The sequence below is a fragment of the Hyperolius riggenbachi genome, chromosome 10, assembly GCF_040937935.1.
Source record: "Hyperolius riggenbachi isolate aHypRig1 chromosome 10, aHypRig1.pri, whole genome shotgun sequence".
Lineage (NCBI taxonomy): Eukaryota > Metazoa > Chordata > Amphibia > Anura > Hyperoliidae > Hyperolius > Hyperolius riggenbachi.
The window spans coordinates 222067529-222080926 of NC_090655.1; the positions used below are offsets into that span (position 1 = coordinate 222067529).

At 46.8% G+C, this 13398-nt stretch overlaps 2 protein-coding genes across 2 annotated transcripts in view; one reads left to right on the forward strand and one right to left on the reverse strand.

Moving 5' to 3' along the window:
- Positions 1-13398, reverse strand: part of LOC137536836 (uncharacterized) — a 71099-nt gene that overhangs the window by 9585 nt on the left and 48116 nt on the right. The window contains exons 10-13 of the mRNA XM_068259026.1: positions 4121-4357; positions 3323-3638; positions 2102-2422; positions 929-1001 (exon numbers count right to left, since the gene is read on the reverse strand). Of these exons, the coding sequence (XP_068115127.1) occupies positions 929-1001; positions 2102-2422; positions 3323-3638; positions 4121-4357 (947 nt within the window). The remainder of the gene's footprint in view (positions 1-928; positions 1002-2101; positions 2423-3322; positions 3639-4120; positions 4358-13398) is intronic.
- LOC137534580 (zinc finger protein OZF-like) overlaps positions 1-13398 on the forward strand; it is a 29626-nt gene that overhangs the window by 1834 nt on the left and 14394 nt on the right. The window contains exons 2-4 of the mRNA XM_068256144.1: positions 5724-5903; positions 8256-8402; positions 8508-8580. Coding sequence (XP_068112245.1) covers positions 5808-5903; positions 8256-8402; positions 8508-8580 — 316 coding nt within the window. The 5' untranslated portion in view covers positions 5724-5807. The remainder of the gene's footprint in view (positions 1-5723; positions 5904-8255; positions 8403-8507; positions 8581-13398) is intronic.

Genomic DNA, 13398 nt, shown 5'->3' on the forward strand with positions numbered 1-13398 from the left:
CTGACACTTCCGCTGCCCGGTGGATCAACTATATACATATCACCATGGCAATGGGGACATGAGCCCTCTGCTGCGCATGCGCACTGTCCCAGTTTAAAAACATATTGTATGGCTCTCACGGAAATGCATTTTAAAATACTGTATGTGGCGTTTATGGCTCTCTCAGCCAAAAAGGTTCCTGACCCCTGCCATAGAGCCATATTAGTCCATGCCATGTGCTGATGAGGACCGGGCCGTTTCTTGGGCAGGGCGACTGCACTGGGAGCAGACCGGCAAGTAGAAGAAGGGGGGCACAGGCAGAAGGACATAACCGCTAGGGAGCTGGTGATGTGCGTTGCAGCCAAATGGAAGAAGGAAGAAGATTACCAATGCAATCACATTCCTTGACTCCTCCTGGGCTGCCTGCATCCGACATCAAGTCATCATCACGTCACTACCGCCTGATGACACCTGATGTCCTGTAGCGGTACTGCAGGCTGTCAGTGTGCGGCGCCCATGGAGGAGTCGCTTTCCGGGCTCTCTTCGTCTCTCTTCCTGGTCCCTGCTTCCTCCTGGATACCCCATTTTACATGAGAAATCTATTCCTTTTCACAAATGGATCCAGTGTAGTAGAAAGCAAAGGAGGAGGCACCGCTTCTTTAAAATCCCTTTATTCCGGTGGGGGAAATAGCAGGTACATAGCAGTGGGGGTATCAGATGCCTGACAGCTGTTTCGCTGGTTTAAACCAGCTTCTTCAGAGGCAGATTGTACAAAAGACATTGCTACAAACACTCCTTAAGTACATAGGTACAGGTTATTACCACCTTCCACTTCCTTTCCGCAGGTAAAGAACCTTATTGGACAAAGGACCAACGTGGATCACCTCCATGCCTCTCTATAGGTAGTCTCCCGGCATACAGCCAATAGCTGTTGACAGCCGTGACTTACCCAGAGGGCTTATCGTCATTGGCAACCACGTCGACCAATAAATCAGGAGTGGGTGGGAGCCTCAACCCGTCCCCTGTCCGGAAGAAAACGAATCTGTGTAACATGCACTGGAGCGCATCCATTACGGAAAAACTTCCGTATTGGGCGGCGGAAGCCTACCTCATAGAGTCACATGGGAAGCTCTAGCCAATAAGCGAGCAGCGGGTCTCCCCGCATCCAAGTCCCACGACTCTCACTGGTCATTGGCTTTGCCCACCCTGCCTAGGACACGCCTCCTGCCTAAAGTAAACACAACTCGGGATCTTCATACCGGACAGTACTAAATTCATTAAAAACAGTAAAAACAATTAAAGATAGTTTCCGCATAGATACTAAATAGGAATAGCTCATTAGAACACGATAACAAGAAAAAAGCACAGCCTGGTAAATGTTCCATTATTATTCACCATAGAATCAACACCTTTACCTGGGTCATAACTGGATATAACTCGTTTCTATCATTTAGACCTAAAGGACCACAGGCTTTTGTTAATGAAATAATTCTAGCCTCTTGCTGTAAAAGCATAATTTCACGGTTACCTCCTCTGCGAGGTGAGGGAACCGTCAAAATGCCCAAAAATTGCAGACAGGCTGCATTGCCATCATGACATTCTCTCACATGTTTGATCAGTTTCCTTGCGCCTACCCCTGTCTTTATGGAGTTTACATGTTCCTGAAAACGGGTACATAGTGCTCGAGTTGTTTGTCCTATGTAAAAGGAACCACATCTGCACAAGATGCAGTACACTACATGGTTAGATCTACAATGTAGAAAATCTTTAATGGTGAGTATAGTACCACCTAACTGTACACTACGTCCTGGTTTACATTGGTGACAATGGTTACAGTTACCGCATCTGTGATTCCCAGTAGGAATGCATCTCTGCAACCAATTTGAGGACTTTGCTCTCCTGAATTCACTTTTGGTAACCGTGTCGCCAATCGTTTTCGCCCGTCGGAACGAAATTAGGGGTTTGGTCTGGGCATAAGTCCCAAGGAGAGAATCCCCCTGAAGAATATGCCAATGTCTCAATATGGTCGATCTGATTTGGTCGGCCATTGGAGTGTAATCAAAGACGCATGTTAGAGGTTGACTGGCATTATATTCTTTTTGGGTGTTTTTTTGGGGCTTACGCTGTAACAGATTTGTTCTTTCCAGTTTGTCCGCCCGGCGGAAGGCTCTGTTAAGTTCAATCATGCTATAACCCCGATTGGTCATACGTGCCGTTAATTCACGACTCTGTTGAAGGAAATCCTCCCTCCTGGAGTTATTCCTCTTGAGTCTCACGTATTGGCCATAGGGGATAGCCTTGAATGTGTGGGTTGGATGATAACTGGTATTAGAGAGCAAAGCATTGGTCGCAGTCGACTTCCTATGGCCTTTTGATAAAATTTGACCCTCTTTCACAAAGAGTTCCAGATCCAGAAACTGCAGTTTGTCACCTCCCAGCACTCCTGTAAATTGCATATTGAATTAATTATTATTAAGGAACCCTAAAAACTGGTCAAACTGAGTGTCACTACCGTTCCAAATTAACAGGACATCATCCACGTAACGATACCAGCATCCTATGAGGGCTTTATAGGGTTTTTTTTCTGTCAAAACCACTCTACTCTCCCACCCCCAGAGGAATAAATTGGAAAATGTTGGTGCTACTGGGGTCCCCATGGCAACTCCTGAGTTTTGTTGATACCAGGTATCGTTGAATAGGAAGGCATTGTGAGAGATCACAAAATATAGGCACTCACAAATAAAATTGACCCAAATTTCATCTTTGCCTTTTTCTTCCAACAATTCGCCAACGATCCTGGTACCCAAACGTTGTGGGATCCTTGTGTAGAGATTGACTACATCAATTGAAGCCAGCCTAGCATGCTCCCCAAGGTTCACGTCGTCCAGTCTGTTCAGGACGTCCAAGGTGTCAGCCAGGTGGGTGGTGACATGTTTCAGGAATGGCCTGAGTTTGAAGTCCAAAAATTTGGACAGCGGTTCTGTGAGTGACCCCCTGGCTGACACAATCGGACGACCCGGCGGGCAGACCGGATCCTTGTGAACCTTGGAGAGAAAATACCAGACAGGCCTAGTTGGAAACTCTGGCAACAATCCCTCTCCCATTTTTCTGCTGATGAAACCCCTTTCTACTCCTCTCCTAAGTAGAGACTGCAGGGCGGTACTAAAACGAGAGGTGGGATCCTGCTTCAATTTAAGGTAAAAGTTATCAGGGCCTTCCAATTGTCTCAATGCTTCTTTCAGGTATTATTCAGTTGGCATAATTACAAGGTTGCCCCCCTTATCTGCTTTTTTCAGAACAATCTGATCGTTATTTTTCAACCAGTCTAAAGCTTTCCTCTCACTCTCAGTGATATTGGGTGTGCCTTTGGGATAGATGAGCGCTTGCATATCTGCCAGAACCCGACGGTTGAAAATGTCCACTGCAGAACCTGGTGTGGTAGCAAAGTCTTTCACTGATTTGCATGGACGAAAGTTCTCTTTGTTGGCCTCAAAAGCAGTTCCTGAACTCCGGCCAGTTTCACTCTCTTCCAGTAAAGCTTGTAAATTAAACAGAGCCTCCATATCTGTGGTGGTGTTGAGACTGGGGGCTATATAGCCCAAGTTGCTGATAGTGGTGAATTTATTCACTTTCATCTCAATAGGGTCTTGTGTAGACTCCTTTAAACGCCACATTGTAATATTCAATTTGCGTATAGTCTTATACCAATCAACCTCAAACCTGAAATAATCAAACTTAGCAGTGACTGAGAAGTTAAGGCCCTTCTGCAAAACTGACATACAACCTTCGGGCAATTCGACAGCAGCCAGATTAATAACCTGTAGTTCACTTTCAGCATTGACAGATAGTTGGTCATCTATTTCCTTTTGCGATAGCCCCTCCCATATGTCCCCCTCCCCCATGACACTCCCCTTGTCCTGACTCGTTTGGGGGCGGGTTCGTCGCCGTCCTCCCCTGCGGATTCTGTGTCTAAAGGGACCTCGGCACATTCTTGTTTTTTAATGATCGGTTTAGGGCTGGGTTTGGGCTTAGGCTTTCTTTTTGGGCTACCCTCGTCTGGGCTTGAATTAGAACCAGAATCGGTGGTCCAATAGTCTTTAGGCTCTTTAGGATTTCTCCGTTTATTTCTAGATAGCCTTACTGGTTGGCCCCAATCGAAGACCTTTCCCTCTTTGAAATCTTGCTGGTCTCTCCTGAATTTACGTAGCTTGCGTTCCTTAATCTCGTCCTGAATGGGGGTCAAACGATTCTCAATTTTATCTTCCAAAAGCCTGTGGTCCTTTAGGTCTAAATGATAGAAACGAGTTATGTCGCTTCCTAAGTCCTTACTGAATTGTCCCCGTTGTATCCAGTTATGACCCAGGTAAAGGTGTTGATTCTATGGTGAATAATAATGGAACATTTACCAGGCTGTGCTTTTTTCTTGTTATCGTGTTCTAATTAGCTATTCCTATTTAGTATCTATGCGGAAACTATCTTTAATTGTTTTTACTGTTTTTAATGAATTTAGTACTGTCCGGTATGAAGATCCCGAATTGTGTTTACTTTAGGCAGGAGGCGTGTCCTAGGCAGGGTGGGCAAAGCCAATGACCAGTGAGAGTCGTGGGACTTGGATGCGGGGAGACCCGCTGCTCGCTTATTGGCTAGAGCTTCCCATGTGACTCTATGAGGTAGGCTTCCGCCGCCCAATACGGAAGTTTTTCCGTAATGGATGCGCTCCAGCGCATGTTACACAGATTCGTTTTCTTCCGGACAGGGGACGGGTTGAGGCTCCCGCCCACTCCTGATTTATTGGTCGACGTGGTTGCCAATGACGATAAGCCCTCTGGGTAAGTCACGGCTGTCAACAGCTATTGGCTGTATGCCGGGAGACTACCTATAGAGAGGCATGGAGGTGATCCACGTTGGTCCTTTGTCCAATAAGGTTCTTTACCTGCGGAAAGGAAGTGGGAGGTGGTAATAACCTGTACCTATGTACTTAAGGAGTCTTTGTGGCAATGTCTTTTGTACAATCTGCCTCTGAAGAAGCTGGTTTATACCAGCGAAACAGCTGTCAGGCATCTGATACCCCCACTGCTATGTACCTGCTATTTCCCCCACCGGAATAAAGGGATTTTAAAGAAGCGGTGCCTCCTCCTTTGCTTTCTACTACACTGGACTACTACTGCATTCTGGACGTGCACGCTCCGGTTCCCATCTCCGGTGTGTCTGCCCTGCTGCATTTGGTGCCAGGTACTGTGTTTCTACTTCCATTTCACAAATGGATCCTCAGCGGGCTCTGTATGACTGATATTATGGTGAAGCCCCTCCCACACGAGACTGTGAAGACCATTTTTCTGGCAGTTTCCTGTCTGTGACCCTCGTTGCATTGTGGGAAATAGCTGTTTTCAGCTGTTTCCAACTGCCAAAAAAGCAAGCAGCAACTACATCACCTGCCAGCAGTAAAAATGTCACCGTGTGCTAAATGTCAGAATGTAAATCAAGGAGAGGAAAGCTTTTACTATGGGCAAACACTGACTAAATCATTTATACATAATTATTGTAAAAATGAAGCACTTTTTATTACATCATTTTTAATGTTTTAGTTTCTCCCTCAGTGTTGCATTTCCAGCAATGCAGGGTTTTTTGTAGAATTTTGCTGCAAACATCGAGCAGCTTGGTTTCCTGTCATAGTACAAATGTAAAATGTCCTTTTGAAGAGAATGTCACTGATCCACTGCTGCTCTCTACTAATATTTCCTTAGGCTGGGGACCATTCATGGTACATCCATCTCTACTGAATCCCCATCTGATCAGAAGACTCTGCCAGGAGAACCATTCCATTCAGCATGTCTGATCCTCCGATAATGAACAGTGATGGACGGCAAAAGACTGAAAAAATACTCAACATTACTATGGAGATCATCACACTCCTGACTGGACAGGTAAAGAGGGTTCAAGGAATGTTATTCTGTATTAATAAAATGCAGACCTGACCTGAGAGGTGAGGAGGATTCTGGGAGAGGCACGACTCTTATCTCCTGTTTAAAAAAACAACAACGGAGACTCGTTTGAAGTAGTGAGACGCATTCTGGGAGTGTCACGTGAGATCCTAAAATCCTACTGATAGCTTAATTGGTTCCCCTCAAAATTGGCCTAGGATTATAGTAGGAACATTAGACTATGACTATGGCAGGGATTAGATTTTGAGCTCCTCTGAAAAACAGTAAAGGTGGCCATACATCAGGCGACTTGGCGGCAGATCGCTCATCCATTTTGATTGTTATAATCAGATTGGATGAAAATCGGTGCCGCCAAGAGCGTGCCCGATTGACAATGCAACCAATTTCAGGCTGAAATTGGTCGCATGTGTCGATCGGACATGCTGCAAGATGTATGGCTGACATGCTTGATTAGGTGTGTGGCGGTGTAATGGCGTACAACATCAAGATGAGCAAGAACATCATGGAACCCCTGCAGCTGTTCCCCTCCAGTGTAAACTGTGCCCCCCCTCCCCCGCAGCACCGTGCAGTATACTTTACCTGTTGGTGTCCGCCCCTGGCTCCATGCTCCGCCTTCTGTCCACATAAACAGGCCTCACATGGTTGCCGGCATATAAGCGGATGCATTTGTGACATAACATATAAGTCCCTCGTTGCGTGCGTGTACGTGGACAGGAGCCAGCGACGGACACAGACAGGTAAAGTATACTGCATGGGCAGTGGTGTAACAATACGGGATGCAGAGGTTGCGACCGAATTGGAGACCTCGGGCCAGAGAGCTCACGCTCAACGACAGTATTAGCTTTCTATTGGTCCTGTGCGGGTAATGATCACTTCTATAGATGGCTTAATTAGTGGTAATCATTAATAAGTTGTTCCCCTCCTTTGCTTACGCCTCTCTGACTCTGCACCTTGGCAGGTTTTGAGGCACCATATCAATTTTTATCTATAGAATTCTTCAGGGGGCCAAGGTAAAACTTGTACTGGGGCCCAAAGCTCCTTAGCTACGCCACAGTGCACGGGGCACTGGGGGACACATTAAAGGATACTCAAGGTGATGTGACATGATGAGATAGACATGTGTATGTACAGTGCCAAGCACACAAATAAATATGCTGTGTTCCTTTTTTTTCTCTGCCTGAAAATGTTAAATATCAGTTGTGTAAGTGGCTGTCTCAGTCCTGACTCAGACAGGAAGTGACTACAGTGTGACCCTCACTGATAAGAAATTCCAACTATAAAACACTTTCCTAGCTGAAAATGGCTTCTGAGAGCAGGAAAGAGATAAAAAGGATTAATAGTTCATACATTTTAGCTCTGGCATACTTTAAAGCGGAATGAAAACCAGCATGTCTTCTTTACTCTAAAAAATAATTTACAACATATTATATACAACCAGCATTTTTTTTTTTAGTAGAACAGCATTCAAAGGGTTACAGACAGGACTTAAAAGTTCAGTGCAGAGAAATCTGGACGCATCCGAAAGTGGAGATAATGTTATCTTGTGTTTACTTAATTGTATCAAGTGAGGAATGTGACACATTCTCTGACTGTGCAGAAGCTCCTGGACACAGACAGAAACTCTAAGCATTTCTGCCTTCAATACATAGTGAATAAAACCAGTTATTAATAAAATGCAAAGTCAGCTCTCAAAGCAAAAAAATTGTACTTTGGGGAACGTGTAATTTCTAAATGAATAATAATACTTATGCACAAATGCAAATATGATAACCGTATGGCATATAAAAAGTAGGAAAGCATATTTGTATTGAATATTATGTCAGGCTTTTATACCGCTTTAATGAATGTGTCATTGAGCAAAAACAATAGAACAGTTAAAACTTAAAAAGTAGATTTAAACATAAAATAAAACTGTGGAATATCTTAAAAAGCCATTTTTAGGAGAAGAAAGATAGATACAATAATTTATTTCATTAGTTTATTTTCGCCCCGGGTATCCTTTAAGGGGGACAGCAGCTGATGTGACGTTACAAGGACGATTCCCAAGAGATTCCCTGCTAAATTCGAGTGGTAATCGACCTTTTCATTCAGAGAGAGATCTGTCTCTTGGTCGTTCTGCCCATACATCGTCTGATAACTGGAGAGTTAACTAAATAATTAACTAACGTTAATTATTATTTTATCTATTTTATTAATTAAAGATAGAGTAAGTATTTGGGTCGTTTCAATGAATACACAGACCTTATTGAGATGAAAAGGATGATGGGTACAGAGCGTAGTTTAAGGAAATGACGTCCACGTCATGGCAACGTGTCATTTAGTTTATCGCTTTAGGATTGTACAGTGGTGAAGACGGCATCTGGAGAGCGAGTGACACCCAGCAATTGCCCCCGCCTGTCAGGAAGCTCGAGAAACTCCAAGAAACATGAGCGGAAGATCCTTGGAGTCACCAACAAGATGATTGAGCTGCTGGCGGCAGAGGTGAGCAGTACTGGGAATTACTGGACATTACCCAGTAACGCATCACTGTGTGTGTGCCAGCTTCCTTTACGGTGCCTGGATGTTACTGTCGGTTTCTCCACATAGGATACAGAGAGCTCAGAAGAAGAAGAGGATTGGGAGAGTGATGAAACAGAGGAGGAGCAACCAGTCTTGCAGTGTAAGAGGAGCCCTGTCAATCTGGTGAACATCAGTGAAATTGCATACTGTAACAATAGTGTCAGCAGGATAACAGGTTTCCGATTATATGGTGATCTGCAGTATCACCAATAATACAGATACTATATCTGATTACATGGTGATCTGCAGAATCACCAATAATACAGAAATAGTAAGCAAATGGCGTGTAAGACGTGACAAAGTCACTAGCTTTATTGCACAAAGTGTAGTGATTGGTGCAAACAGTAATTTTCTGATAGATCCTCAGCGGTAACCTCACCAGTGGCGGTGGAGGTTACAGATAGGACCCAGGGCCGGCCTTTGACCTGAGCGATCGCTCAGGGCGCGGCTTCCAAGGGGGCGCTCCTGCCGCCTGGCTGCTGCTGCGGGCCCCGACTGGGTCCGTCTCGCTCCGCCCCCTGGTGCCGCTGCTGGGGGTCATGGGGGGCAAACATGCCCGTGCGGCCGCCGTGATGGAGGGGGGAGCCGCGGGGAGGGCAGCCCGACCTCACCCTCCTCTCCCCGGGCCGCCCTCCGTGCTCCCCCCTCCGATGCAGTGTGCAGCAGGAACCAATGTGGAGAAGAGTACAACTCACCTCCCTGGTTCCGATCGCCGGCTCCTCTCACTTGCCACTGGTCGCCTCTTGTACATAGTAGCAGAATCTGATACACACTAAACTTCCTGCTTAACAGGATGTTTAGTGTGTATCAGCGGCTATGTACAAGAGGCGACCAGCGGCAAGTGAGAGGAGCCGGCGATCGGAACCAGGGAGGTGAGTTGTACTCTTCTCCACATTGGTTCCTGCTGCACACTGCATCGGAGGGGGGAGCACAGAGGGCGGCCCGGGGAGAGGTCGGGCTGCCCTCCCCGCGGCTGCGGCTCCCCCCTCCACTATGAGGGGAGGTACCTATCTAATCTATACTGGGGGGCAGCTACCTATCTAATCTATACTGGGGGCAGCTACCTATATAATCTATACTGGGGGCAGCTACCTATCTAGCCAATACTGGGGGCACCTACGGGCAGCTACCTATCTAACCTATACTGGGGGGGCAGCTACCTATCTAACCTATACTGGGGGGCAGCTACCTATCTAATCTATACTGGGGGGCAGCTACCAATATTATCTATACTGGGGGCAGCTACCTATCTAGCCAATACTGGGGGCACCTACCTATTTAACCAATACTGGGGGCAGCTACCTATCTAATCTATACTGGGGGCAGCTACTATCTAACCTATACTGGGGGCAGCTACCTATCTAATCTATACTGAGGGCAGCTACCTATCTAGCCAATACTGGGGGCAGCTACCTATCTAACCTTTACTGGGGGGCAGCTACCTATCTAATCTATACTGGGGGCACCTACCTATCTAACCTATACTGGGGGCACCTACCTATCTAACCTATACTGGGGGCAGCTACCTATCTAGCCAATACTGGGGGGCAGCTACCTATCTAACCTATACTGGGGGGCAGCTACCTTTCTAATCTATACTGGGGGGCAGCTACCTATCTAATCTATACTGGGGGCACCTACCTATCTAACCTATACTGGGGGCAGCTACCTATCTAGCCAATACTGGGGGGCAGCTACCTATCTAACCTATACTGGGGGGCAGCTACCTTTCTAATCTATACTGGGGGGCAGCTACCTATCTAACCTATACTGGGGGCACCTACCTATCTAACCTATACTGGGGGCAGTTACCTATCTAGCCAATACTGGGGGCACCTACCGGCAGCTACCTATCTAACCTATACTGGGGGGGGGGGGGCAGCTACCTATCTAACCTATACTGGGGGGCAGCTACCAATCTAATCTATACTGGGGGGCAGCTACCAATATTATCTATACAGGGGGCAGCTACCTATCTAGCCAATACTGGGGGCACCTACCTATTTAACCAATACTGGGGGCAGCTACCTATCTAATCTATACTGGGGGCAGCTACCTATCTAACCTATACTGGGGGCAGCTACCTATCTAATCTATACTGGGGGCAGCTACCTATCTAGCCAATACTGGGGGCAGCTACCTATCTAACCTTTACTGGGGGGCAGCTACCTATCTAATCTATACTGGGGGCACCTACCTATCTAACCTATACTGGGGGCACCTACCTATCTAACCTATACTGGGGGCAGCTACCTATCTAGCCAATACTGGGGGGCAACTACCTATCTAACCTATACTAGGGGGCAGCTACCTATCTAATCTATACTGGGGGGCAGCTACCTATCTAATCTATACTGGGGGCACCTACCTTTATAACCTATACTGGGGGCACCTACCTATCTAACCTATACTGGGGGCAGTTACCTATCTAGCCAATACTGGGGGGCAGCTACCTATCTAATCTATACTGGGGGCAGCTACCTATCTAATCTATACTGGGGGGCAGCTACCTATCTAATCTATACTGGGGGCAGCTACCTATCTAGCCAATACTGGGGGCACCTACCTATTTAACCAATACTGGGGGGCAGCTACCTAACCTATACTGGGGGGGTAGCTACCTATCTAACCTATACTGGGGGGCAGCTACCTATCTAATCTATACTGGGGGCAGCTACCTATCTAATCTATACTGGGGACAGCTACCTATCTAGCCAATACTGGGGGGCAGCTACCTATCTAGCCAATACTGGGGGGCAGCTACCTATCTAACCTATACTGGGGGGCAGCTACCTATCTAATCTATACTGGGGGCAGATACCTATCTAATCTATACTGGGGACAGCTACCTATCTAATCTATACTGGGGAAGCTACCTATCTAATCTATACTGGGGGCGCCTACCTGTCTAACCTATACTGGGGGCAGCTACCTATCTAACCTATACTGGGGGCAGCTACCTATCTAATCTATACTGGGGCAGCTACCTATCTAACCTATATTGCCGGTATCTACCTATCTAACCTATACTGGGGGCAGCTACCTATCTAATCTATTCTGGGGGCAGCTACCTATCTAACCTATATTGCGGGTACCTACCTATCTAACCTATGACAGTGTCCTGAGTGACGACGAGTCCTTCTCTCCTGCTCCCAGAATCCTGGCACTTACACTGGCACTAAGTCTGCAGACTGCTCTGCAGACAGTAAGAAGAGAAGACTGACCAGCAAGAAGTATGGCTCCCCAACCTCCCTACGCTAAAGGGGGAATATGCTTATTCAGCCAGATACACTAATATGGGGGGGATCTGCTGCCTAAATACACTAAAAAGCGGTCTGCGACTGCAAGACTAGTAGCCTAAGCCTATATACACTAAAGGGGGGATCTGGCAGATCCCCCCCCCCCCCTTAGTGTACATAGGATACTAGTCTTGTATATGTAGGCAGATCCCCCCTTTAGTGTATATAGGCTTAGGCTACTAGTCTTGCAGTCGCAGATCCCCTTTTAATGTATTTACAAACAAACAAACAAACACAGAACATTTATATCGCGCTTTTCTCCTGGCGGACTCAAAGCGCCAGAGCTGCAGCCACTAGGACACGCTCTATAGGCAGTAGCAGTGTTAGGGAGTCTTGCCCAAGGTCTCCTACTGAATAGGTGCTGGCTTACTGAACAGGCAGAGCCGAGATTCGAACCCAGGTCTCCTGCGTCAGAGGCAGAGCCCTTAACCATTACACTATCCAGCAGATCCCCCGAATCCCCTGTGTGTGTGTGTGTGGTGTGCGCTCACACACGAAGAGGATGAATGTGGGGGGCACCAAAATCTGGTTACGCTCAGGGCGCTGTGAAACCTAAGGCCGGCCCTGATAGGACCACGAGGGCCCCTGGTGAGAGAGAATAGTCGGACAGATCAGGTAGGCAACAGACAGGCAGACAAGGTACAGAATCGGCAGGCAGAATCAAAGTGGAGTTCAGGCAAAAGTCGGCAACTAAATCAGATGGGCAGAAGTACAGAATCACAAGGCAGAAAGAATGGTGGAAAGAAAGAGTCATATACAAATAAATAACACAGTAATGAAGTTATAATTATAGCTATCAAACAATTCCTATCTTGTGTGAAATCCCCAGTTTCCTCCCGGATCAAAGCACACAGGAACTATCTAAGGTCTGAGCGCTAACACGAAGTATTCACAACAACAGACAATGAGCAAATGACATCTCCCAGCTTAAATACAGAAAGCAAGCTCAAACCGCTCGCCCAGAGGGCTGGACCAATCAGCAGCGTGTGATTGGCAGGTTGTTGTCAGCTGACTGCAAGATCAGCTGACCCGTCTCCTCAGATTATAAAGGTCCTGCCGCCCCGCCCGCGAGTGTGCTGACCTAATCTGATGTGCAGAGGAGAGACCTGTCCTGCCAGGGGCCGTGCAAGATGACTGAGAGGATGCGGCCGCCGCTGGGGCGACGTCGGACGCGGAAGCGGCGGCCGCAGCACTCTCCGCTGGTGAGGTAATACTGCTATACCTGACACATACCTGAACTAAGGCCTAACTAAATGCAAATTTGAACAAGGCAAATGTATGCACCTGCCTATACAGAATTAGGGCCACTAGTGTCTGAGTACCTCCCAGTGACCACATCATGCGGTGGGGTTTGTTAATCATGTTGCACTTTGGGAACTGGTATTCTCTCCACCACTTTGGTTTTGTACATGGTTTATATTCACATAACAACTTGATTGCTTCTAGAACTTGCCTTGTTCAATTTTAGGTACAGCTGGGCTTTCAAAACAAACATGGCCACATCCAAACGCTGAGGTGTTCCCGGAAAAGTAGAAAATTAGCCGTTAGCTGAGAGAAAGTCATCAGTGCAGAACCATCTGTGAAGACTTCTTGCTTTTACTTTATCTAGGTGGCCCAAT